Genomic DNA, 27,145 nt, shown 5'->3' with positions numbered 1-27,145 from the left:
TGGCAATTGTGGAGAGATCATGGATCTCTTTGATTCTCGTTTGCAAGTGATTCTTCGCTGTGATATGCCTCCCTTTGCCTGCATGGAAGAGCCAAGGCAGAGCCCAGAATTGTGACAGCAGCCACACACATTGGTGCTGGTCAAAATTCGAACCATGCAGTCTCAGGCGCGAGACTATTGAGAGTAATAGTACAGCATTACCCACAAATGGAACCAGAAGACGGAGGACCTAGCGTGTAAATACTGTCTTTTGCCCAGCCGACAAAACACACAATTCGTGCACACACATTCCATAGCAATATGCTCTCGAAATCGCTTTCCCACATGGAATGTGTGCTCTCTCGAGCAGCACAGCAACGCCAGAGCATTTTTCTTTCGCACTGCCGCTTGGGATGGAGGAATCGCTCGCATTTGATCGATTGACAAGCTTAAAACTTCAACTAGATCACCGCCGAAAATTCCCCTTGCCTTGCCAACTTCCCCATGACTTTGGGGTTATTTCATCGCAAAAACTACTGAACTGAAACCATAATGATCTTCCATATCAAAGCAGCAATCTACGTTCTGCGTCACAGCTCCCGAAAAAAAACCTCTGCCAATAAACCAAAGGATGAATTGTTTTTGAATAGTTCAAAAGATTTTCCTTAGAATTTTTGTCGAAATATTTGTTTGTTGTTTTTACATTTTTATTGTTTAATTTAAAAACTTTTTGTTTGGTTTTTTTCACAATAGTTTTTGATGGTTTTTCTTGTGTTTCGTTTGTTTGTTTTGTTGTTGTTGTTGTTTTTTTTTTTTGTATTTTTTTGAAGAATCTTTTTTCTTTCAAAACAAAAATATGATTAAAAAGAAGAAAAATATTTTATATAATATATTTTTTGTTTCTCTGTTGTTGTTGTTGTTTGTTTGTTTGTTTTTGTTTTGTTTGCTCTCTTCTCAAGTTATTTTTAAGAAACAATAAATCAAGTTCTTATTTAATTATACAAATTTAAAAAAAAATAGTAATTATATAATAATAAAAATAATAATTATAACGGGGGAAAAAAATGCAAATAGTTGTTGTTTGTTGTTGTAGTTGTATTTGTGGTGTTTAATTTGTTTGTTTGTGTGTTGTGTTTCTAGCGTTTCAAAATGGGTAATATTCTCGACTGATTGATTGTTTGATTGAAGTGATTGTTGAGTTTTGACTGTGATCTGTTGATTGAATGTCCTTTCTCATAGATGTATCATCGTCGAGGGCGTGTGTCTGTCTCTAGGGTATTTCTATCTGTATCTGTATCTGTGTGCTGTGTTCTATCGTTTTTTTAATGTTGTGGATTTTTGTTTTTCTTCTATACAAGCTTCTCAGAAAACAAGGAATATCTGAAATTTATACGGAACTTTCAGGTTAGGGGGGATAGAACTTTTTGCGAATATTTCTTGTAGATTTGTAGATTTTAGAGGGTCATCGTCGCAACGACCGGAATTATATTTGTTGTTTCTTTCTCTTCTTTTTCTTCTGCTGTTCTGCTTCTGCTGTTCTGCTGTTCTTCTTTCTGCTTTCTATATCTTTCTCTTTCTTTTTGGAGACTCCTCTTCGCTGTCCATCTCTCTCTCTTTTTTGACGAGAGAGTCCAAGAGAGTCCGGGGGCTTGCGGTGCGTGCGTGCAGCTGCTTCTTTACATGTTCTCAAACTGATCAACGCGACGCTTTGTGTTGCCCTTACGGATCTCGCGAAGCGTCTTGTACTTGTCACGTCCCTGACGCACATTCTCCCGATGAATCTTATCGTTTGCCGTCTCTTTCGTCTCATCCCGCGACTGCGCCAGATCTTGTTTCAGGGCCTGACAAACGGAGAAGAATATAAAATATAAAATACAAATTCTTTCGAGGAAATTGAGTGTTTCAGTTGCTGCATACCTTAAGCTGATCATGCAGGCGCTCATTGCGCTCGGCCAGCGTGCGTCTATCCTCGATGGGATCCTTGATATGCTCGTCAGTGTCCAGGTCGCGTGATACATCGCCACCGGCATCGCCATTCGTCAGCTCCTCCTCATTCTCGTTCTCATCCTCGGCCACATGATGATGCTGCGGCGTTGTCGATGCAGCCAGCAATGCGGCAGCAGCTTCAGCCTGTACAATAAACAGTAATTATTTATTTAAAGCAAAGCAAGAAGGAGAAGCAAGCAGTTGCAACGAATATTGACAACGAAAATGCAACTGTCTTTGGGTAAATAAATTCCATTATTCATTTAATTCTACATAAAAAAAATATCTGTCTTATATTTGAGGGGAAGCTTTCAATTAAATCAGAGAATAATGATTCTATATATGGCTACAGGTATAGCAGCATTTTCGCGTAGAAGCTTCTTGAATCTGGCCTCTTTGTTTATCGAATGGACTCCTATCCGTTTATGGAGCTGCTGCCATTCTCGCATAATCTCGTCTAACAATCGAAATTACCCAAATAATTTCTCTTATCAAAATTATGGCCCTGCCTTTTGGAACCTTTGATTAAAGTGCTTATCAAATTGGGTCAGACAGGGAGTAGCTATAGATATATGTACGTAATTCCCAAATTCATTCCCAATTCCCCACTGACCTGCTTGCGTCGTGCCTCTTCGACTTCGTCTTGCAGACGCTTGGTCTCCTCGTCCTTGGCATTGACCTCGTCCTGGATGCGCTGCACCTCCATCTGCTTGGCCATGATCTCCTCCTCGAGCTTGATCTTCTCAACGGCCTCCATGTTCTTGGCCTCCTCGAGGCGCTGCAGCATCGCCTGCAGCTCCTTTTGGCGCAGCTCTAACTCATCCTTGGCGGCCTGCAGCTGCTTCAGCTGCTCCTCCAGCCGTCGGATCATCTCCTGGGCCTCGAGCAGATCGCGCTGCGAGCGCTCCATCTCCTCCTGCATTTGCTTCAAGCGATCCTCATACTCCTGCTGCTTCTTTTCGGCACGTTCGCGAGCGGCCAGCGCCAGTTGAAGCTTTTCGCTATTAACAGGCAGAGGCAGAGGCAGAGGTACAGCAATCGATTAGGATTGGGAATCGAATTAAAGTCGAGTTTAGGCAATCACTTACCGCTCCTGCTGTTTGGCATTCTTCTCTTCGCGCGCCTGCGCCTTCATTTGCTGCACATCGATCGTGTCGGGCTTGCGACGACGCATGTACAGCTCATGGTTGCCCATGCAGAGGGCCAGGATCCGCTTATTGATGCGAACGCGTGGGGCAAAGAACATAAAGTCGGGGGCCTTCTTGTCGATCGGCTTGATGATGAACTTCTTTTCGGAGAAGGAGATGTTCCGGATCTCGGACCACGGGAAGCCAATCTTTGGCGTCAGTCGATCGTCCTGCTCATAGATGTTCAGGCCGAGGGCATCGACGCCCAGCCAGAGATCGGTGCCCTTCTTGTTCCTGATCTCAAAGTAATTGACGCCATACATTTCCAGATCCTGGGCAATCTTCAGATACTCCATCATGGCATCCTCGCGCAGCATGCTGCGATGCTCCTGCCACCAGGTCATTATCGATTGCTCCCACTCGTCCTTGGACATCTTGTGCTGATCGATCACACGCTGCGGCAGCAAGCGATCGTTCGCCAAGAAGCCGGCTGTGTGGGTGGTCTTGTTGTGATCCCCGTGACGCGCCTGCACCGCATACGAGGCGAGCAGTACGGACGTCTCGGGCGGACAATAGATCTCGTCGGTCAATATGGCATTCTTCACCTGCAGATAGAACAGCCGCAATGTGATGTCCTGTATGAGCTCCTCGGCAACATCTTCCGGATAGAATTTGGCACGGAATCTGAACTGCAATGGATTCTCCTTCTTGACATCCTGATTCATGACCTAAAACCAACAAAATAAAACCAAATTTTATTATTAACATGAACGAACGAATTAGAACGGATTAGAATGGAGATGAGTGGAATGAAGAGGATTGACTCTCTCTCGTTACCCATGTGGAAAACGGCATTGATCCAGTCTTTTTGCGCAGCATGAATAATTAATTATACAGACAAAAGATCTTATTAGTAAACATAAAAGAGTAGCGCATAACAGCCGCAAGTCTGTAACTTCCTCAGGCAATACTCTACGGAAATCTATTCTATTTGTATTCTAGCAATATTCTAGGGGATTCTCGCTTGGGGGTGGGGTAGGTAGTCAATAGATTCGATCTCTCTTCTGCCCACCATATCATCGGCATCGTCATCCTCTTCGCTTGTCTCTGAATGATGCACTCCATTGTTATCGCTGGTTGTCCGCTTGTCCACATATTTCTTTACGCGTTTCAAATATTTTATGGTCTTTATGGCCGGCGATTCGGGCTATTATTATATACATTTATATTTATATTATTAAAAAATTAGAAATACATTTATATTTATATTATTAAAAATTAAAAATACATTTATATTTACATTACTATAGATTATAATTACAATTATAAATAAAAAAAAAAAGAATGCATTTAAAAAAAACTGTTACTGTTCCTTTTTTCTTTTCTTTTTTTTTTCTTTTTTTTTTTTTCTTTTTTTCTTTTTCTTTTTTTTTATATATAAAAATGCATCTGATTATTGACATATATCAAGGGATACCCCTGAAAATAAAAATCTTACATCTTTCAATGTGCTTTACCTTTTTGTACAGCTTAATCCATGTGGAGTCGCCTTTGGAGTCGGTATATTGAAGACCAAAGAACCAAACTTCACGCAGGCCGATCGTCTTGACCACCTGATCGAACAGTTGTTTGCCCGTCGTCGTCGACTGGATGGCAAACTCCAGTTCGGCGTCCATGGTCGTGACGCGCACATTCAGCTGCAAAACAAAAACCAAACATAAATAAAAGATACATTTTTTAGTTTTTTGATTAGTTTTAAAAATACATGAATCTATGTAAACATTTCCCATAATTCCCAAAAGCGAATGTCTGCTATAAATTGTCTCTCTGCACTTTTCACCCATCACCATATTTATCCGGGGGGAGAATTCATAACAGCGGAGAGAAGTACAGTTGCCACACAGTTTGATAGCTTCACGCGCATTGACCATGCATCTCTCTCCTCTCTCTCTCTCTCTCGGGGCGTAGGGGCTGGCTCTCTTCCACAGTCAACCCAGTCACCTATGATCTATCTTTCCCCCCCATTCCCACAGGGGGAAAATTGGTCAAGTGACAAAACGCACACAGATACACATTACGCTCGCTCTCTCTCTCTCTCTCTCTCTCACTCTCTCTATTGCTTTCTGTATGGGTGTTTTGCCAACTTGTATAACCCGCAGCGCTGTCCAGCCGGACTGTCGGTCCGCTGCGTCACACTCTTTCTCGTACGTTCTGTTTGCTGGCTTTGGGTGTCATGCCTGATTGATTTTCTTTTTTTTTTTTGTAATTCTGTTGTTGTTGCTTTTCCCTCGGTAGAGCGTGATTTTTCCGCAAGCTTTCCTTTTGCGCGCCTAGCAAAAACGTGCGTTCGAGTCGAAAGCTGGCGAATGCAGCCTTATGCAAAAGCAAATCGAAACAAATCCAATCCAGAAACAGAAACAGAAAAACCAGCCAATCAGTATGACACGTGCCACATGTTTTAGTATGACGCCAAGTCCCGTTAATCCACGAAAGCCGAGAGCGACATGGCACGATTGTCGATAAATGACAACCAGAGTTAATTCTCCATTCTCGATTCGATTCAAAGCCAAGAACTTGTTTGCCAAATGGAAAATGGCACATGCTCTCCCTCTCTCTCTCTCTCCTTGCACTCACTCTCTCGTGGGCGGACAGGTGGAAAACATGAAGAGCAGAGCAGAACACCCAAGAACCCCAAGATTTCTAAGCAGGTTTTTCCAGCTGCTAAGGAACACACTCAAGAAATACGAGCAATCAACTAAGGGGAAATCTAGTTTTCCTTGTTTTCTTAATTTTTTGGTATGTTAAATAAAAATGGATTTTAGGTCCGTTTCCCTCTGGTCTAGTGGATAATCAAAGACTCCTATAAAATTGCTTAAACTTCCTTTAACTGTAATCCAAATTTGTTGTGCGATTTTTCATAGTTTTAAATTTTAATTTTATAAATTTTCATTTATTATTCATATGTTTTTTACTTATTTATTTAATTTATTGGCAATCTTCGTATCACTCAGAAGGGATTAAAAAGTGTGTCTTGGTTGGTTCCATCTTGGAATATTAAAGCGGCGAAAGTTTTTCAAAGATTCTACTTGGATTTCATCACTGAATGGATCCCCCACATTTTGTGATTTTTTTTTGCCATTGTTCCATTTGTTTTTGTTTTTTGTTGTGTTTATTGTTTGGCTTTGTTTTCCAGTCGCTGAATGCAAATCAAACGTGACACAATGCTAGGAAATTGAAAACGTTTTTCATTTCAATCCAATTAACGTTTTTGGGTTAATGCAACAACGTTGCTGCGCCGTTTGTTTCGTTGTTTTCCACTCTGTTCAACAGAGAGTCAGTCAGTCACACCCCACCCTCTGCCCCGTCACCCTATCCCATCCCCCTGATCTGGTCTGGTTTGGTCTGTCCACCGAACGGGAAGCACATAACACCAGCAGAAACCCCCATCCACCGAAACGGAAGTGGGGAGCATATAACCAGTTCTGACCAAAACATGACTTGATTTTTCCCATACACCCTATAAAGTAGGGTATTATGAGTTTTGCCAGAGAATTATCGGTGGTAAAAATAATATCGGATATCGAAATCAACAGATGACTTGACAGATACTCAGTTTGTCGTTCTGTTTCAGTAGAGAGTCACTCAGCTGTGAAGATATCTAGTTGTGCGATTTTCAGAGTTTTAAATTTAAATTTAAATTTTATAAATTTTAATTTATTATTCATATGTATTTTAATTATTTATTTAATTTAATTTTATTATTTGTTTTATTTTGTAAATTGTTTCAGACATATTTGATTAAATTTTATATATTTTTTGTAATGGTTTATGTTGCATATTTTAATTTTCTTTTTACTTTTAGCATATATTTTAATGTTTATATTTTTTATGAATGGTTTATGTTGTATATTTAAATTTGTTCTTTTACTTTTAATATATATTTTAAGTTTTATATTTTATTCTTGTTCCCATATTTTGTTATATATCCTTTTTAGTCTGAATCTCATTTTAGCTCTTGCCCCATCGTCTCTTTTTCTCTGTCGCAATCGCCACTGGTCGCTATATCGACCATAGAGGGAAAAAAACAACCACCCCCCACCCAATCGATTCCTTTGCTACATCTATAAAGGGTATCTACAGATTCAGTTCTGGCATTGTTCCTTAAAAAGGGAAACCCTATAAATGCAGCAGCAGCAGCACAGCAGTAGACACTCCAACAAAATAAAAACAAAAAACAAAACAAAGAAAGGAAAACACGAACCGTTTTTCGCTTAACACTGACTCCGCCGTAGCGGGGCATACGGACACGGCTGTCGGAGACGACGACCATTCTGGGCGCGAAGGGGTTTCTCAGTAGTTTTTGAATTTTGATAGCGCTTTGTTTCGGCAAAAAATAATGTGTCCGTGCGTGTCGTTGGAAAATATGTCGTGTACAAAAGGGGAACACACAAACAATGCGCGAATGCAGCAGCAACAGCAACAGCAGCAGCAGCGACGACGAACGCAACGAAGTTCGATACGGTTCTGTTGTCCAGCGGCAACTGAGGAAAATGGAAAAGTCGAGGCACGTTTTGTAAGCCAAACACAGCAAACCGAAACAGATACAAAAGACACAAAGAAATAAAGAAAGAAAGCCGTTGTGGGGGGAAAAGAAAATGCTGGAAAAACAAAGCAAAATACAAAAAAAATTGAACTAAATTTGTGTGCTTGCCCAATGGGAGAGGGAGACAGAGAGGCGAAGGGTGGCTGGCTTGGGGTGCCGCCCTGAGGGCATCGTCATCGCCGTTGTTCCGATTGTCAAATTGCATGTTAATTATGCATCTAAAATTAGACAACACAACGGACAAAAAAAATAAAAAATAAAACCTGACACTGCCTCAACATTCAGCATTCTGACTGGCAGTTAAGTGTCTATTCGGCCGTCCGTCTGTCTGTCAGATGGTGACCGTAAAGGTCAACAAAAAAATAGATAGATAGATAGAGCCAGACCTGAATTATAAGGCAAACAAATCAGCGTCAATCATACGACGCGTTGCCTGTCAGTTCGATTTTTTATTGAAGCCAGCAATTAACCCACCGAACCACCCCACACCCCAACACCCAACAACACACACACACACACAGCGAATATATATGTATATAATCGCATACTCGTTATAGAGAGTGGAGAGCGGTGGAAAAACTATGAATGTGAAAACTATATAGACTGGGCAGAGGAAAAAGGGAAAGTTATGGTTCCACTACTCTATACACTGGGGCGAAAGCGTTTTCATTCGAGACGATAAGAATGAATAGACCTTAGAGATAGACGATTGCCCAGAAGTTAGGGGATTATATTGAAGTTAGGGGATTACCTAGAAGATAGATAGGAAATATACAGTGAAAATTGTATGTATATGGGGATTATCTGCAAAGCCCATACGAGTGGTAGCACTTATTCACATACATACATTTTGCAGATATAGAAAGATACTTAAGACGATGGCCAACCGATGGGCGTATACCGCAAGTCGCGTGACTCGTTAAAACGCAAAAATTTTCAGAAAATTATAAAAATTGTTTCCCGGTTTTTTTCTGTTTTTTCATTTTTGCCTTCGTTCACATGATCGCGTAGTGAGGATCGATTAGAACCCCCAACAAAAACCATCGCTTCATTCAATCCATCAATCAGTCATCACAAAATATACTCAAAAAATCATTAAAAAGTTGTCATCGTCTACCGATAAGAACCGACTCCCCAGGGAGCTACTACTGCTGTCATTCCCAGCTACAGAGTCTCTCGCTCTCCAGATCTAGATATCCCTGCTTCCGTCAATCAAAAATAAAGCAACAGAAAACATGGCAAGGAGTAGTAGTTGTCGTCTCAGGGCCATGGTCAAATGTTCTCTTTATGTTCAAGTGTCTGTTGTGTGTGTGTCTATGCGTATGCCGTCATATCAATGACGTCGTCGAGGGGTTATCTTTAAGCCCAAAAAAATTATTACCAATAAATTCAATTAGCAAGACGTCAGCAGTCAGCTGCAATGACGTCCTTATCCAAACTATCAATTCAGAGATGGATCTCCTTTGACGACAATTGCAGGCAGGCGGCAGTATCTATGTACGTTCGTTTGTTCGAGTGTTTTGATAATCCAAACTGGCACACCTGATGACAGATATAATACCTGCCCTCCCCATAATCTATAATAATTTACCACGAAAAAAAAAGAATTTCTTCGTCTCTATCGGTTGGGTTTCCGCTATGGGTATCAGTGTAGGATTTTTTCTGTCTTCTGATTTATGGTTTAGTTTTCGTTGAAGACTTTACGCAGGACAGACGCACCCCCTAATCATGGAATATTTTTCTTTAGTTTTATTATGCCATTTTTAAACCCCAAAAGGCTGGGGTTTTTTTTCGTTCAATTATGACACAGCGGTTGCCTTTCACCTATGGTAATTTCCGATTTTCTTTATGGAGACACTTACCGCTTTGGGAGACATTTTCCGGCTTCTTTTCCTTTACTGTTGGGGGGAAAGCGAAATGCTGCTTTTAGGGGAGTCCTCGTGGAGGTTTCTTCGTGTTTGGCTGCTTCTTTGCTTCGTTTAGTGCTGGAAGGTGAGTCTCAAACTGCAAAACAAAATAATAACAACAGAAAATTAATTTCTTTAGTGACAGAAACGAAAAGCACCACAGACCCGAAGGGACTGCCAACAACTGTTGCACCAGAGCATTAAAGTAAAGCTTTTTATATGATTTATAGAGCGGTATTATTACTCAGAGTTCTACAAAACAAAACGAGATAATCAGACTATGAATCAGTTATAGAATTCTGTCAAAAGTTGTACCCTAAAATATCTCCACATGATGTACAGGCAAATTATTAGATGAAACCCTCCGAATCATGCGGAGTACTTCTCTCATTTATTTTGGCTTAGGAAACATTTTATCTGCCCATTTTGTGTGGTTCAAGAGCAAGGGGGCATGCCAAATGGCGTTACTTTTCGTGATATTTTGAGACTTTTGAGTTCCCCACCATCGCCCATGAACCCCTCGACCATTTCCGCCCATTAGGAAGTGCTGCTCGCTTTTATCAATTAAAGAAACCAACGACAAAATAAATGTTTGACAGCGGAGAGAGACTTTGAACGCCACAGAAAATATATAATGTACATATACATACATATATCCATCATTCCACCAATCCAACTGTCACACGAAATCAGACACATCAGTGTGGGGATTTCTGTGTGTTGCATTTTGTTGTCAAAATGCCAGGTGAAATCATAAATATCATTATAGACCCGCAGATGTGACCACAAGGGAAGCACGTGATAAATATACACATATGTATATATGTATGTATAATTTGTTCATTTATTTATAGGGAAATTATAGTAAGAGTGCAAAATGTTTGAAGAGATTTTAGCATTCTTGAATTTCGTGAGCATTCGATTTGCAGTTAAACCAAAACGTGTTTCGCAACTTCAATTCCTCAAATTACGTTTAAATATAGTTGGGGAAAAGACTGTAAATGCTATGCAACACTGCCAAATGCGTTGTACAGCACTGAAACTGATATTTGCAAACTCTAAAACAAAACGCCCCATTAAAAGCATCTGCTATAAAAGGTAAGACATACTTTTCAACATTTTGACGCCATCTTTCGAGTATTTATTCATTTGTTATTACAAAGTGTTTGCTTCTACCCCTCCCTCCCCTCCACCATTTTTGAGTAATTTGCACTTGAGGCGCAAACATTCTATTTTTGGGAATGGAAGAATATGGAATATGGCCTCAAAACAAATATGTGTACACATGTATGTACGAAAATCCAATTAAATCTCGCTTACAATTTGACATTTAAACTTGTGGTAGCAACAGAGAGATCAGTGTGGATCGGGGGGAGGGGAGAGGCAAGACCACAAGCCACATGACGTCAATGGGGCAGTTGCAACGAATCGCATACGCTCATAGAAAACCATCGATTGAAGGGATATCCAAAGGGATACTTCCTGCTTCATGTCGTTTTCGTTTCCTGTTACTTCCCATGAAATGCAAATAAATCAAATTATTAGATGATGATTTCTTTTGGGTTTTTGGGCGCACAAAAATGATGACATCATGCGGAGGCATTTATTATCGCCAGCGCGTGAACTTGAAGAGGGCTTTCGCGACGCAGCACACAGCACTCCACTCCACCACGTTGTATCCAAATAAAATAACAAAAAAAAAAAATAAACTGAATGAGCTCATGCCTGCTTCTGAATGGTGTTGCTGTTGGCGTTCGCTTTGCGCTAATCAACAAGCCGCAAAAATTCCTTTGGCCTGATTCTGCGAGAGAATGCCACGGGTGTTACGTTTGCGCGCTCAATCGAGTGGAGAGTGAATCACAAAATAGCTCAATTCAAGCCATGCAACTTGCGATTCAGTGCATCCTGTACTCTACTCTATATAGCTGGTGGTATGACGTATCTACATTTCCTCGAAAATTAATTGCATTTTTATTATTTATTTAGTTAAGAATTTACTCTCCCTTCTTTCGCTCTTCCTGTCTCTCTTTCTCTCTGGTGTATTGGCCGCAAATGATTTAAAAACAATTTTTTGCCTGTGTTCTAAGCCATACAACTTTTTTCCCCCACTTTACAACACTGTTAGAAAATGCAATTGAGCTGTAACAATGCTGTCAATGCGCTGCGGCTGCAGCTGACCAACTCTTGCGTTATTATATTTTTTTGTTGGTTAATGAATGGCTTTACAGACCATTATTCGCCTGCCCTCCGTTCCACCACCTCCTTCTTCTGCCACGAAAATCATTCATTCAGTTAAACACAAACGTTTACATAATAATTGTTCAGTTTCTCTCTCTTCTCTGTCTGTCTCTCTCTCTTGTGTGTGTTTTGTGTCTCCAAATAGCGAGATTCCTGCTGCCCGCCACAGCCCCCCCCTTTAAGAGCATTGTTTTGTGCCGGTTTGTGTTTAATATCCATTAACTACATTAATGAGTTCAAATTTAAACACAAAATGGAAATGGAAAACACAGAGAGCCAGAGCCAGAGCCAACAGAAATCACGTTTATTGTTTGGCCACCGGAACACAGCCATCGCTTCGATGGATGGCACACGCACACGAAATAAGCGACAAAGACCTGGCGACTGGACTGGACAACTGGACCGGCTATTGCGTATGCTATGCGCAACGCAACGCAACGCATTTTAAAATCCATTCCATCAAAATTACCCGCAAGTAAAGTCCAAACACACAACCATCACACATCATCGTATCCATCTCTTTCTCTCTCTATCTCTCTGCTTTTACTTTCCTTTGGGGTTTCTCTTTCGACCAGCCCCATCATATTAAATGAGCAGCAAATAAAATTATTTCTTCTTCCACTTTGGCGTTCATTTTCTGTTTGACTTTTAATTTTCAAACAATTATTTGTCGAGCCACAAAGAGGTTACTCCGACTACAAGCTGATTGTTGGCAAGGCAGAAAAAAAAAGAGTTTTCTTCATTTGGAATTAACTGAAGAGTAGAACATTTTTTTTTAAATATTTACTAATATATATATATATATATATTATTTATTCCATTTTGGTATTTTTTTTTTAAATTTAATTATTTTTGAATTAATTTTTAGTCGGAATCTTTTTTATCTCGTTTTCTCCCATTGTTTTTTTTTTCAATCTCTACTATCCCATCACTATATGATATGTAGACCATAGAATCTAATCATTCAAAGAAAAAGACAAAAAAATAAAAATCTATAAATCTTCAAGTGTATCCCCAACTTCGATCCTCTAAAAGACTCGCTTTATTATCTGGTTTTATGGTATTTCTTCTGTTTTCATGGCGTGCTGATTTTCCCCCTCCACGTTTTCAATAATTAAAATGCGCTGCCACGAAGGCAATCAACCGGCGGTATCCACAGCGAAAAAAAAGCAAAAATAAAAAAAAAAAAACAAACAAAAAAATATAAAAAACCTGACCAGGTAAACTATATTTTTTGTACGATAGAAGATACATATATGGACGTACATACATATACTTTTATGAATGAAAATCAGAGGCAATGGAAATGAAAACACAAACGAAACAGCAGGGAGAAATCTTAATTACATTAGAATGGAATATATATCCCAAGTATATGTATTTCCCTGCTTATCTAAACGCTTGCCAGTTGTTCATTAAAACAGAAAGACACACACAAATTACAGGAGCCATTCATCAACTGGTGGCACTTCCAACAGACATAAATAAAGATCTGGAATTGAAAATACCCCTGGACTGGAATGTGGAACATTCCTCAGAGAACTTGCCGCTCCATTCACTATTCCGTTTGGTCTAGCATACCCCCTATTTGGGCCACAGCAGAATCATTCATCAGCTTGACGTCAAGAAAAAGCATAATAACAAATGTGACAATTTAATGAAGCAAATTAGCCTTAAATGTTCCAGATACCGTCGACAAACAGAATCGCGCACGTAAAGAAAATATAATTTTTGAGACAGCCAACACTGACAGACAGAAAGACAACCGAGAGGGGCTGAGAGGGTGAGAAAATAGTATGATGAGGAGACACCTCACCCATTGAGCGCAGGGGGGGGGGGGCAAAAAGAAAGACATCAGACATCGCTGCCCATCGCTGCCACAATTAACACAGCACGCAAATACATTAAGCATTTCCCGCCTCAGATATCTACACGTATGTTTATTCACGGGTTCTCGTTCCTTCGTTCGTTGGTTAATTCCTGCTGCCTGTCATGATATTTTCTCTTCTTTCTCATGATATTATTTCGCCAACTCATAGACATAATTAGTCTTTGGAAATGAATGGATGCTCCTCTGAAGAGATTATAGAACGAAAAAATAGATTGCCGTGGCTTAACAAACACCATAGATGGTTTTTAACACTGGTAAGGGAATGCAGATGGCATATTGCAACACTAAGGTTAAATATTGCAATGCCTATAACATTTACCGACTCGTTCAATAGCTTGTAATGCTTTAATGTGACCAAATTACAGAGAAGAATATTAGTTTATGCGACTAGAAGACAGAACTGGCTTTACTTGTGGCTTAAAATAAAGAATGACATTTACCAAAACATTCTTGGCATTTACCAACACTTGATCAAAGAAGATCAGACATAAAGTGGCTTTAATCAAGTTTTTAGCTCAAGACAAAACCCCCATAAAATTCACATAGTTAACGTGGCTTTCAGCTTACATCTGATTTTGGCCTCGATGATCCCATACCATCTCCCATTCGATTCCATCCCCTGACAACAATTTTCGTGGCTAAATGTTACTCGTATTGTGTAAGCTCTCTATCGTATCGATACACGATATATCCCATAGATTGCCGCTAATTGTTTTTTTCAATTGTCATGCAAAACACACGCACACCCCGAAATCAAAAAAAAAAAAAAAAAAAACAAGAGAGACACTGTCAGAGAAAACTGTTTGTTGTTTTGTTGGTTTTGTTGGTTTATCATCATCTGGTGGTTGTGAAGGGCATTTGACAAATAATTTGAATGTTTGGTTGGTTGGTTGGTTGGACTCTAAGTGAAGTCAATCAATGGAAAGTTTTAGGGAAAACCACACATAATTATTTTGGTATTCAAAAAAGGGAAAATATGAGTAGAATTTTTCATTGCTATTGAATTTATAATCTTAATTAGATTAAAAATACCACAAAAGTGGCAGTGGCCGGCCACATTCTATTTATATTTTCAATAATTTGTATAGCTAATTTTGCTTACTTTAACACTGAAGGATCCTTACTTTACCATTGTTGTCTAATGAACATTAAACCCCCACTTAAACCCTTTTATTTCCAGCAATTTCCAAACTATTGATAAGCCAATATAATTGCATTCCTACTTGATTGACCGCAACTGTTGTGTGTGTGTGTGTGTGTGTGTGTGTATATGATTGTTAATCGGTTACCGACTGTCGATTGCCATCTACCGTCTGCTGTTGCTGTGGCAATCAAAATTAAAGTGCACGATTTTTGTGTGGCTCGACAGACGTACCTACCAAAAATTGTAGTAAAATTCAAGTTAATGTTGTGTCAAAGCCACTTCCGTTCCCCGACTCCTCGATTCCTCGCCTCTGGGACTGCGTTTACAAACACACTGCGGTGCGGGTGAATATCATGTGCATATCTTATCTAGAAACACACATTCGTGTGTCGTTTGGGTCTCGCATGTGGCAATCGGCCTAAAAATATTTTATATACCTCATACCTCGAATAATCACAAGAACGTACAAGCGAACCCACACACTCGCACGCTTGAAAAACAATTAGAAATTGGCAAATAGACACCAACCAAAGCATGGAATGGAACGGAGCCTGCTCCTCCTACTTCTGCTTATGCTGCTCCCAGTGATAGGGCGGTCGGATATCTTGTACTACAAAACAGAACAAACACTACAGAAAATTCAGTACAAATAAAAAAATACACGAATTGGGTACATTGCGAGCGTCAGGGACACGACAATTGGGTCGCATGGTCGCATGGTTGTGTCATCGAAGACATCGTCTTGGAATCGATAAAGAGTCGATGGCGGCGGCACATGCCGGAAATTTAATCAGATTTCGGTCTTTATTGCCTTTACCAACACTCATGAGGTGTTTGCTGTTATCAATTTATCAACACTCACAAGTTGGAAGTAAGTACACGTTTAAACACTTTTTCCAACACTGATTGTGTGAAAAATGTGGATTCATTGAGTTTTTCAACACTGTTTGGATGTAGATTTGCAATCATAAATCTCTACAACACTGATTTTAAAAAAACTTGTCATGATCGACTGGTAAAATTGCATTTACAGAGTTTTCTAACACCTTTACTTAATAGTAAATATTTTTCTTCAGAAAAAGCTTTTCCGAAGGGATTTGTAAGAGTAAAGCACTTTCAGTACTTGCCCAATACAATTTCCAATGCAAACTAAACCCATTTTATGCCGCCAAAGTGCATTAGCCCCACTCAATTTTGAGTGATTTATCCCCAACCACATGCAATTAGTGAGTACCAAACGGAAATTCCCATCTTAAATGCCACAAAAATTGCCCAACACCGGCTGCAGCACACATTCTACAGGTTCGCCAAATGGAAATACTAACGGGTATTAATCATCGCTAAAAACATTCCAAAGACAAAAACAAAACAACAAAAACAAAACTACAACTTGTCGTATCAGTAAGAGAAATAAACAGCAAACAAACAACAACAAAAAAACCAGTTATCCAGCGGCCCCCAGAGATTGTATTCTTTGGATGAGTACCTCGGTACGGGGAGAGGTACAGTCACCACCGCCGTAGGCATAGACGACATGGCATGTAAATTACTCATCCGCAAGCACTTGATTTATTGGGCCACAAAAAAAACAGCGTCGCCCACTTGTTGGATAAAAATGCTTTCGTTTTCAATTTTTGACAATTATTATACCGATTCGCAATGGAATGGAAAGACGAATGACGAATGACGCAAAGACGGAAAGACAATCAAATCCAATACGATCCATGGTGTATATTATGAAACATAGACAATTTGCATGCACTGTGTGTGCGTCGAGGCATGTTTTATGATGCAACAGAGATACGAATGCGAAATAAACACACATAGAGACACACTCAGAGTTTTATGTCCCTCGTTCGTATATTATTTGCAACTTATTTATGACAGACAGACAGAGAGAGAGAGAGAGAGGCAGAGCAGCCTTTGCTTGTTAGCTAATTTCATTTCATTTTTACCTTCCACAAAACACTCGTGCAAATATTATTAGCAGCACTAAATGACGGCGGTGTAGGGGGGCCCCCCATTTCCATCCCCATTTTAAATAGAGACAATAGATATACGATGACGGTTGCGGGGTGAGGGGAAGGGCATAGAGATACGACTACGAGTCGACTAACGCTGCGACGACTCGACTCGACTTGACTCTACTCTACTCTGCCTGAAGGTAGAAGAGTAAATAATATGCGTGACATTGAGCTTTTGAGGTTATGCATACGTTAATGTGCACTCATTGTTTCCCTCTCTGCATCCCTCACCCCGCTAAACTTCCAATTGTTGTCTTGACTTATAAACTTTATTAAAAATGAGAGTCAGACGAGTCATAGAGCACACACCGAGCACATTTGATCATGTCAAAGCTTAGTTTAGGAATTCCATTAAAATACTAAAAATAGCCTTGTTGTCGATTCATGATTCATACTACTAGATTTAATTCATTAAATTAATAAATATCATCTTATATGTAAGGCAAAATTCGCATTATAGCCACAAGTTTACTAAACAAATTGATGAATATTGATGGAGCATTTTTTTTTCTACTAAATCGATATTATTTAGTTGCATTTTTTTTTGTATTGTTACTCTTTCAATTTTCTTCTTCAACTGCTTCACTTCTTCCATAATTTTTGGATCAAGTCGATACGCTTTCGATTGGTTGGGCTTTCTTTAGGTAAATTCCCTTCAGTTTTTTTCCCATAAATACTATCAAGTCAACTTCATTTAATAGTTAATTATTCTGACCTTCAATAAAATAATCCAATCTACTGCAAAAGAAAGCAAAAGTAATGGCAATTGAAATACTATTTACCTATCAATCGGCCGCAGACGCGACACGCACACATATCTCCACCATTTGACCAATATTCTGTTATGATTGATTGATTTACGAGCATGTACATAGGTATGTATGTATAAGCAGAAAGAGGAGGAGGAGGCCGAGACCTAGAGGTCTCGAAACAAAAAAGCCATTAACAAAATAAGCGTTAATGAAAATGTGCACACAGGCAGCAAAAAAGGCAGAGAAAAAAAAAACGTAAACGAAACAAACAAAAATTGTTGCCATTAAAACCACATTAAAAATAGTAAAACACAAGAGCCATGGCAACTAAATTTTCTGCTGCTGAAAGATGATTACAATTCGATAAACAAAAAAAAAAAACGAGGGGGGAGCGCCGGGGCCCCCCCGACCAGAGATAATTTGAGAGATAAACATGCACAGACACACAACAAGACACAACATGAGTGTAAGCCATTAGCACCCCCGGGTTGCTCGCGCACTGAACGGGGGGGGGGGGGGGGGCGGGGGGGGGGGGGGGGGGGGCGGGCCCGGGGGGGGGGGGGCGGGCGGGGGCCCGCCGGGGCCGGGGGCGGCGGCGGGGGGGCGCGGCGGGGGGGCCACTTTTTAGTCGGTAGGGGGGGAGAACCGCAGACAGAATGACACAAGGTAAATCAGAGAGACGAGCGACGAGAGAGAGATGACAATGCAATGTGCAGTGTTGTAAAAGCAGCGGAAGTGTTGATTAATTGCATGGCACATCCGCCGCTTTGCCAAATGATCATCTATCGGTATGTCGCACTGGTCGAGCGGATAAGAATCATAGGATACAGCCAGGGAATATTCATTTAAAAAAAACATACACAAATGTCATTTCAATTTATTTATTTTGGACAGTTTCCTTAGGGTCTTTAGGGTTCGTTTTTGTCCTCATTCCCACTGTTTAAAATCTTGCTTTGGTTTGATGTTTTATAGATAAAAGACACAAGTTCTCATGACACATTCTAACAAAACTCTCGAGAGCTTAGACGTTTATCAGCTTTGTTGGAAATGTTCAAGCATTTGCACTCTCATCTTAACTTTCAATCTTTATATTTTTCACTTTAATTTAAATGAATTCCACAGAAAAAAAAACAAACCACCTGACACCTGACTCATTCCCTCCACACACAACACACACTCACACATACGTAAGATTCCATTTTCAATTCGCAGTTAAAATTAATTTCCGAAGCGACTTCCACTTTACCTTCGAACAAATCTCAAACAATCAATTGTACAATTAGTCATTTCTTCAATTAATAATTGACTATTTTTAAATGTGTGCGAGACGACGACTGCAATGACGATATGAGGCTAAGGCTAAGGCTAAGGCTATGATGAGCTCAGGTTTTGAGCAATTTCTAAAAAGGCATCAACGACGCCGCTATTAACGTCACACACACGTCTCGTCTCGTACTTTGCAAAGATTTATCGTATTTTTTACACCTTGAACTTTGACGCAACAAACACAGCAGCGTCGCGTCGCCTCGCGTCTCTCACTCTCGTCTAAAGATCGTGCGCTCTCTCATGGCTCTCTACGAAGCCTTTCTTGGAGTGAAAACGAGAGGGGAAGAGCATGGACTACGAGGAGTAGCCGTAAATATCCGATTAAAATGAGAGTAAAATAACAGAATGAGTGTAAAGTGCAATATGAGCTTGTGGCGGGACGATCTTCTACCTTTCATAGCTTTGCCGCCAGAGCCACGCCTCCCGCTTATTCACATACGTGAAAACGTGCCCATACCTTGATATCTATAAACACACTGTACCTTACCTCTTCATATGTAACAACAATAAAACAAGAGAAAATCACGGAAATACACTGAAACAAGAGACCAGAGGCTACACATGTACGTGTAGATGCTGCATAAGCTTGTCTTACAGAGCGACAGACAGACAGACAGAGAGAGAGAGAGAGAGACAGAGGGAGAGAGCGACAGCTTTCGTCTGCAAAATTCAGCAACAAAAAAGAACAACGCAAAGAACAAGGTGAAAATTGTTAAAAACTCAATAACGATATGTGGCATACCCTAGAAATCGATCAGATACCTCAGAAATGGTGTACATGCATAAATAGAATATTGAAAATATATCGATATATTTATGTAAATCCCTAAATATATTAATAAAAAAAATATTGTTAACATATTTTTAAAATTAAATAAACCCCCACCCTTTCAACGAAAACTGTTCCATCCAACTAACACACCCCAAAAACTGCGCATATTTTATGGTTAATGGGCATTCACTCAACCTGTTATTTTGCTGTCCAATTTGTCGTCTCTCATTCTTGTTCTTTTTTTTTTTTTTTTTTTGTTTTTGTTTTTTAGACATATTTTCGGCATTGATTTCGTGCTAATGACAATATTAATAAAAACAGAAGAAGGGGAGGGGGCAGGGGGAAGTGGCTTCTGCTACTTGTGATATGTTTTACTGGAATTTTTGTGCGGGGAATATCTTTGAAAGGAATACAAGTTTTTCCCCACAAATATGATTTATGTGACACCAAGAGGACAGGACTGAATGAATGGATATGCTGCCTCCCTCTCTATCTCTCTCCCTCTCTCTATCTCTCTCACTCTCTCTATCTCTCTCTCTCTTTGTGTGTGTGAAAGGGTATTGCAAACAACAAAGAGTTGAACGAGTGGAGTAGTCTATGCAAATGAGTTAACAGTTATTCAGAATCAATGAAGCGTCATCGCAGTGTTTTTAGAACACCACAACCTTACCCTACCCTACCCTCCCCTCCCCTTCCACCATCATCACTCTTTTTTTGTCCTCTCTTTTGATCTCTCTCTCTCTCTCTCGCGCTATCTGCCTTGCCTATCATCACAGTTACGTTGACCTTCAGAGATCGTAGCGAAGAGAACTCTGCTGCCGTTGGGTGCGGCCGCGCAGCAGCAGCAGCTTCAACTTTTTGGAGGCTGAAGCAGCGACTGTGGGGTAGGGGCAGCGACAGCGGCTACAAAAGAAAGCTGGCGATGGAATTTTAGCAATGCGGCCCCGCCAGCCAGCGCTGCCCAGTGGATACTCTACTAAACCCCCTCCTCCCGCCCTCTCTCACTAGACAAGTCTCCACTTACTCTCGCTCCCTCTCTCTCTTTCACTCTTTTTTTAGGAGAGAGAGAGTGGGAGAATGGGCAGAGCTTATGCACCTGATAAAACACGAGCAAATAAAAGGTTCATTAAAAATGTTGAAAATGTACGTTAGTTATGCATTGCTCTATTATTTTGAAAAAAGAAAAAAAAAAAAATTAAAAGCAAATTTAAATGCATTGAGACACGCGCGAAACATTAGTAGAGGCAGAGGCAGAGGAGGTGGAGCGACAGACAGGCGTCGTGCTTTAGCAGAGTGAGTCCTCTCTTTCTCGCTCTCTCTTCAAGTTTTTGAAGATGAGCTTTCCTTACGAAAAGGATTTTAAGATCATGAAATTTCACATAAATTCCAATTTTTTAATTAAGTGAGAGATATCATTATATTTTCAATTAAAAAATAAACTGGCCAAAAATAACTTTATTTTTGAAGAATTTTTAAAAATGCCCAAGGAAGGAAATCCGAATGAACTTTATGTTGCACATAAATTGCTTTCACTTAATAAAGACAATAATAATATGCGGTGTTGATTTCATGTTGCATTAAGTGTATACAAAATGGGAATCTTTTCCTTGTACCTTGTACTTGGCAAACTCCAAATAATTTGTATTGTATTATTTTTCGAAGAAAAAAGTTCCAAACACATTTTATATTATTTTAGGAATGGAATATTGATCAATGGATCAGTGGATTCCATTTAAAGATTTTTCCATTAAAAGATAAATGATTCTTCCTATCCATTTATACCTTTGCCCCTCAACAGGAAGTAGATGGATCATTTTTCTGTCGCTTTTTTGTTTATTTTCTATTCAACTTGCCAGACTCTTATCGGTTAAATTTCACGGCAAATTATATCCGGTATGGCAACGGACACCGTATCCCGCTAAATTCGGTTTGTTTCCCCTAAAAGTATGGATTAAATGGATCTGGATATTTATTTGGATTTTTTCTCCTTGCAGTTGTCTACATTTGGAGATTTCCTTTTCCTGTCGGATACCCCATTTGGATCTCTTTCCTTCGGGATCTTTTTCCTGTCATTTTTCCCCTCTCTCTCCCATCCCATTTTCCTCTCGTATTCCCATTTACATCCCATTTTCCATGCCGGTTTCCCATTTTCCTGCCCGTTTAACCATTTTTGTATATTTTTTTTTCCTGTCTTTTCCCCAACGTAGCTGTAGATTGACGGCATTTTTGTACAGTTAGTTTTTGGTCAAAACAAGACGCGGGACCTGTTGCTGCCTGCCACCGCCAGTGTCAACCATCTCTGCGGCTTTTGGGGCGACTTGTTTGTGTGTTGTGTGGGGGGGTAAGGGGAACCAGGCAGGCAGACAGGAGGCAGGAGGATGAGGTGGAGGATGGATGAGTGCCACCTAGGGGACCTGCTACCGCTCTGTCCCGCTCTGTGAGTGTGTTGGTCAGAGATTTGTGGCTGGCGTTTTAGAAAGTATGTCAATTTAGAAAAGACGTCGACTGGCCACCACAGTCACACACACACACACACAGAGGGAGAAAGAGAGCGGGGAGAAAAGAGCATTTTGCATACCGTTTAAGTGTGACCAGATTTTAGTTTTGAATTTGAATTTTTTTTGAATAAAATACGAACCGCAATTTCTGTTTTTTCTTTGATCCACATGTGCAGCATACACCTACACACACACACACTCACAGAAAGAGAGTAACACAGACACAACCACTGTGAAAAAAAAAGTTAAGATCTTTTTTGAATTTTTTTTTTTTTGTATTTTTTCCTTTTTAAATTTTTTATTTGGTGCCTTTGGAGAGAGCGGGAGAGTAAGAGTTTTGTTTGTTCGATCGATCGGATCGTATGGTTTTACACTCACACACACGCATATACGCAAAAAAACACTCGGGGAGGGTGGGGGAGGAGTGAGAGTGAGAGAACAAAAAAAACTTCGCGTCTGCTTGAAACGAGCGCGCCGTCGCGACTGTCTCAACTTTGGGGCTTTTGGGGGCTGCCTGCCTGCCTGCGCCAGTCGCTGTGCTGCGCTGCGCTGCGCCGCTGCTGCTGCTGCTGCTTGCTGCGGCTTCAGCTTTTGGCGACGCTGCTTGCGAGAGAGCGCTGCTGCTGCTGTGGATGAGTGAGTGAAGTTCAAAGCAAGTTGGCAGAGTGGACGGGCCAGTGTGGAGTGATGAGTGGAGTGGTGAGTAAACTGCATGACAGAGTGGATTGTAGAGTAGAGTAGATTGGCGAGTGAGTGTCGATTACAGGGAGCTAAGCACAGTAGAGTGTAGAATATGGTTCTTGCAAGCCATAGAATGCTAGCCGAGGTGTGGGGTGGGGGTGTGCTAGCGCGCTCTTCCGCTCCAGCGTTGACAACAGCGAACGCGTTAGCAAAATAGCGGGTGAGTGGGGAGGGTGGAGTGGAGAGCGGCAATGCAAGAGCGTAAGAGTCGAGTGGAGTGGAGAGAAGCAAAGACGGTTGCTGTTGCTGTTGCTTTGCTATTATTGTCGGGAGCTTAAAGATAGTACAGGAAATAAGATCTCACACACACACACACACACACACACACACATATCTATGTTCCTGTTTGGCCGTTTGTGTGATGAGCGCTGGGATACCCTCTAAGAATCACCACAGCCAGGGCATATTATCGGTTTATGGCGTGGTATATCCATTATCGATTGTTGCATTTGGTCAGTAATCGGATCGTGGAGTTTATCTCTCTCTGTATGAAATCGTGTTATTAAATCAATCATTATTTTGCGATAAGATAATGCGTGTGTTATGCAATTCAGATACAGTTTCATTCAACGCTTACGCGTGACTGGCAAATTGCCAATCATTGCAGCAGGAGAGAGAGAGAGAGAGAGAGAGAGGGAGAGTATCACTCTAATATAGGGTATCCTATAACCGATATGGCGAGGAGTGTCCGCGGTTATGAGGCCTTGGATCATACATTCCTACAGTGTGTGATATGGGCTGCCTATCTCTAAGAAACAGCAACAACAACGACGACGACGAACGGACGCACGCACTCGAGGGCTTATAGCCCAAGTGCTGTTACTCTGTGACTCACATTTTTTCCCACTCTATTTCTATCTCAGTTACCTCCCCCCCCCACCACTGCTTCTCTATAAAGCTCAGGCCAGAGATGCCAAAAGTGCAACATTACGACAGAGATCAGTGGCGTAACCAGCGGTGGGGACTCATCGCCAAGCGGCCCTGATGTCACACTTCCTGACCCTCCCCCTCCGTCCGCCACCTCTTGAAAAATCCTGCCCACGACTCTGTGTGCTTCTCCAAAAGTGTTAAGATAGCAGCCACAGCCACAGCAGAGGAGCGCACAAAACCAAAATTAGAACATTACGTAGTCCCCCGCGACAAAAACGCGAAATATGCTGCTGCTCTGCTCTAAAGAAATACAATAACAAAAAAAAAAATAGTTTATCAATTTGAAAATTGATAAAAAATAAACAACATTTTGCTGTTATCTTTCTGAGAGTGTGAAGCAACACAAATGAAAAATAAACCCAACACAAAACTGAATTATTATACCAATAAATGTTGACTGGAATGCAATTCCGGATGGGTATTTTAAGGGGTAGGGCACGAGAATTCCTGTGAATCCCCAATTCGAACTCCAGCCCAAATCCATCTTCAGACCCAACCCCTTTCGAAGACTCACTTAAACCCCATACTTCGGACTCGAAACTTCGTCCAAGAGCCACTCAAAAGTCTCGTCAATCAAATTATTCTGGAAAGTTCCAATCTGGAATCGCATCTTTTAACCCTAGAAGGACCACATGATTTGGGAATACATCTTCCCGATTTTGTGGATTTATACCAACATTACTATAAATATTCGATATTTTCCTTCTTGGAAATCCCATGAAAAACGTTTGTTTTTATGATTGTTTTATGATCTATTGCTCGAATGGTCGAATTCAACGAAGGATGACCCCCGGCTAGGGTTAAGCTCCCTCACTCGCTCTCTCTCTCTCTCTCTCTGCTCTGTCTTTCTTTCACTTTCCAGAAGACGGTCGCAGCAGCAGCACAAAAAGTAAAAGCCCATCCATGGCCAAGTTGTGCAAGTGCAAAAGAGAGATAAAGATAAGATACCATTCGGCTGGTTGAGAGAGTGAGAGAGCGAGCGGGAGAGTGAGCGTCTGGGGGGCGGCTGGAGGTCGAGCGGCTGCCCCTGCGGTTTGACCCACTAAGTGAACAGCAGCAGCAGCAGAAGCAGAAGCAGCAGCCCACGTCCCCCGGATACCCGAATGCAGTTTTGTGAGTCACGAAGCTGATTAATTTCTCACGCGTCGTCGCTAACGCTGGCGCTGGCGCTGACGACGACGACGCCGCCGATGTTGCTGCTGCTGGAAGTGGGTGAAGGGCGGCAGCGGCAGAAGCCAGGCTGCATAACAACAACAAAAAGTTACTTACGTGGGAAATTCGGAAACAAAATGCCGCAAAAAGTGCAAAATACAACGAAAATAGGATTTTGTTCAGGTGCCTGACGGCGGTTCGGTTCTCCTGCTCTCACCCAGCTGATGCACGCGGTGCGGGCGGTGCTGCTCTCACGAAACAAAAAAAAATAACCGTTTTTGTAGATTCTTCTTTACGCTGCTCTCCCACTCACGGCGTTGACGGCTGCTCTCTCGATCTCTCTCTCTCTCGTTCTCTCAGCGGCTGCTGCGAACTGCACGTAGCAAAAGTTGGATGCGAAATGAGTGGAGTCGAAGCTGCGGCTTGGGTCCGAATGCAACGATGGATATGCCCACAGCACGGGGAGAGACAGTGAGGATGATCGGCAAACAAACAAACAAAAAGCAGAGAGGGCAGAGAGAGAAAAAAGCAAGTCACGCGGCTTTAAAAAGATATGATGCGGGGGGAGAGAGCGCGAGAGAAATATGTCCAGAGAGCGTAACAAGTGTTTTAATGGAGGAGGGGCTGCAGCTTTGCATCAGGTGGCAACGCCGGCCACTTGGAAATTTGAAAGCATCGCCGCATTTTAACGTTTTTTCTCATTACGTAACGTTTGAGTTACTCTCTTTTTTTTCCTCCCCTCCCCTTATACGCGCCGCTGCCCGCCCGCTTAACTAGTCAAGCATGAAACAAACAACAAAAAATACAACAAAAAACCTAGTTTTTTTTAATTAACATAAAAACGGTACAACAAAACGACGCCGCACACTTGTTGCACACTCAAAAATCCCCCAAGGAGAGAATGATAGAGCGAATAGAGCAACAGTGTACCGTAATAGGGTGGTCGTTAATTTTTCGTTGATATTTATAAATCGATCTTAAGGATTTTCTATTTGGTATCATTTTCAAAGCGATTATTCTTGAGGTTAAGAATGTTTTACCACGTCTGAGGATCTTTGGTATATTTTCAAGTTTTAGAAAACAGGAAAAACTACCCAAATTTTTGTTTATTATTTGGCCAAAATCCTTTGAATTAGAAGATCTTTCACAGCGCCACAATTTTAAAATCTCATTAATTGAACATAAATGGAGGATCCCACATAAATCCACATCTCCTGTGCCACAGAACCCTTGAAGACAATTTTCAAGTTCGCGAAGGAAAAACAAACGAAAAGAAAAAGACTGCAAGTCAAATGCAAAAACATTTGCGTAAAGATATTCAGCTGTGCTTTTTCTTCTCGTTTAAATAAATAAACACAGAGCCCGAGTACCATGAGAAAACGATTGGCGGCAAACGGCAGACGATGACGTCAGAGTGGCATGCCGAGGGCGCATTTTGGTTCCATTCGGCTTTTGGCTGTGCAAATTTTGTGTATTCAATGCCGGAATCCGCCAACACAACACATGGTGGCGACCAGGCCAGGCCAGGCCAGGCCAGAAGCTGTCCCGCCGTCCCCAACAAAAAATCCGCACAGACGACAGACAATAGCGGCGGCGCGGCGCTCAGTTGTGGGCGCGCTCAGAGATGGGAACTCCCATCACGGTGACAGCGGGGAAAAAGTGCATCAACGAAAAATCATTGCGATTAGGTTTTGAATCGTTTCGGAATCGATTCTAAATTAATATATTAATCGGTTCTGATTTTTTGTTTTGTTTTGATGAATATTTTCAACAGCTCCATTTCGAAGCTGATCCACAAAAGTGTCTCCATAATTCCAATACTTTCCCCAACGATCGAGTCACGCTCCACTCACGCTCCCATCTCTCGACACAAAGGCGACCTCAGCGTCAGCGTTGAGGTGCTGCCTGCCTACCTGACTTTTTTTTTTTTTGCTGCTTCTGCCTTTGCTCTTCTTCCGCTCCCCAATATGAGGGGCAAGGGGAGCAGCTACGCAAATTTTGCGCAAAATGGCAACACTGGCGGTTAAAACAGGTTTACTTTTTTTTTTTTTTTTGGGAGTCGCATCTGAAAAATA

The 27,145-nt window shown here is 41.1% G+C and overlaps 1 protein-coding gene across 7 annotated transcripts; it reads right to left on the bottom strand.

Moving 5' to 3' along the window:
- Positions 1-1,185: 1,185 nt before the first annotated feature.
- Positions 1,186-25,395, bottom strand: LOC111067092 (moesin/ezrin/radixin homolog 1). 7 transcript variants are annotated; one of them, XM_022356126.2, is made up of 9 exons: positions 25,188-25,395; positions 9,558-9,699; positions 4,610-4,789; positions 4,165-4,299; positions 3,930-3,956; positions 3,054-3,820; positions 2,579-2,966; positions 1,897-2,109; positions 1,186-1,820 (listed from the first exon to the last, which is right to left on the bottom strand). In XM_022356126.2, the coding sequence occupies exons 2-9, from the start codon at positions 9,570-9,572 to the stop codon at positions 1,656-1,658; spliced, it is 1,890 nt and encodes a 629-aa protein (XP_022211818.1). In that variant the 5' UTR covers positions 9,573-9,699; positions 25,188-25,395; the 3' UTR covers positions 1,186-1,655. The 7 variants fall into 7 exon arrangements, with proteins under 7 accessions (XP_022211818.1, XP_022211817.1, XP_041451575.1 ...); XM_022356125.2 differs by lacking the exon at positions 25,188-25,395 and adding an exon at positions 22,388-22,490; XM_041595641.1 differs by lacking the exons at positions 4,165-4,299; positions 25,188-25,395 and adding an exon at positions 22,388-22,489.
- Positions 25,396-27,145: the final 1,750 nt, after the last annotated feature.

This window comes from Drosophila obscura, unplaced genomic scaffold, assembly GCF_018151105.1.
Source record: "Drosophila obscura isolate BZ-5 IFL unplaced genomic scaffold, ASM1815110v1 contig_73, whole genome shotgun sequence".
Taxonomy (NCBI): Eukaryota; Metazoa; Arthropoda; class Insecta; order Diptera; family Drosophilidae; genus Drosophila; species Drosophila obscura.
Note: the sequence above shows the minus strand (reverse complement) of the source record. Positions and strands in the feature narration are given on the sequence as shown.

Excerpts from the sequence above, each read along its gene's own strand:
- LOC111067092 (XM_022356123.2), bottom strand. The coding sequence starts at position 7,422 with ATGGTCGTCGTCTCCGACAGCCGTGTCCGTATGCCCCGCTACGGCGGA. Across the intron at positions 3,821-3,929 it reads CAATGCCGTTTTCCACATGG|GTCATGAATCAGGATGTCAA; the intron begins GTAACGAGAGAG and ends TGTTGGTTTTAG. Across the intron at positions 1,821-1,896 it reads GCCTGCATGATCAGCTTAAG|GCCCTGAAACAAGATCTGGC; the intron begins GTATGCAGCAAC and ends TCCGTTTGTCAG.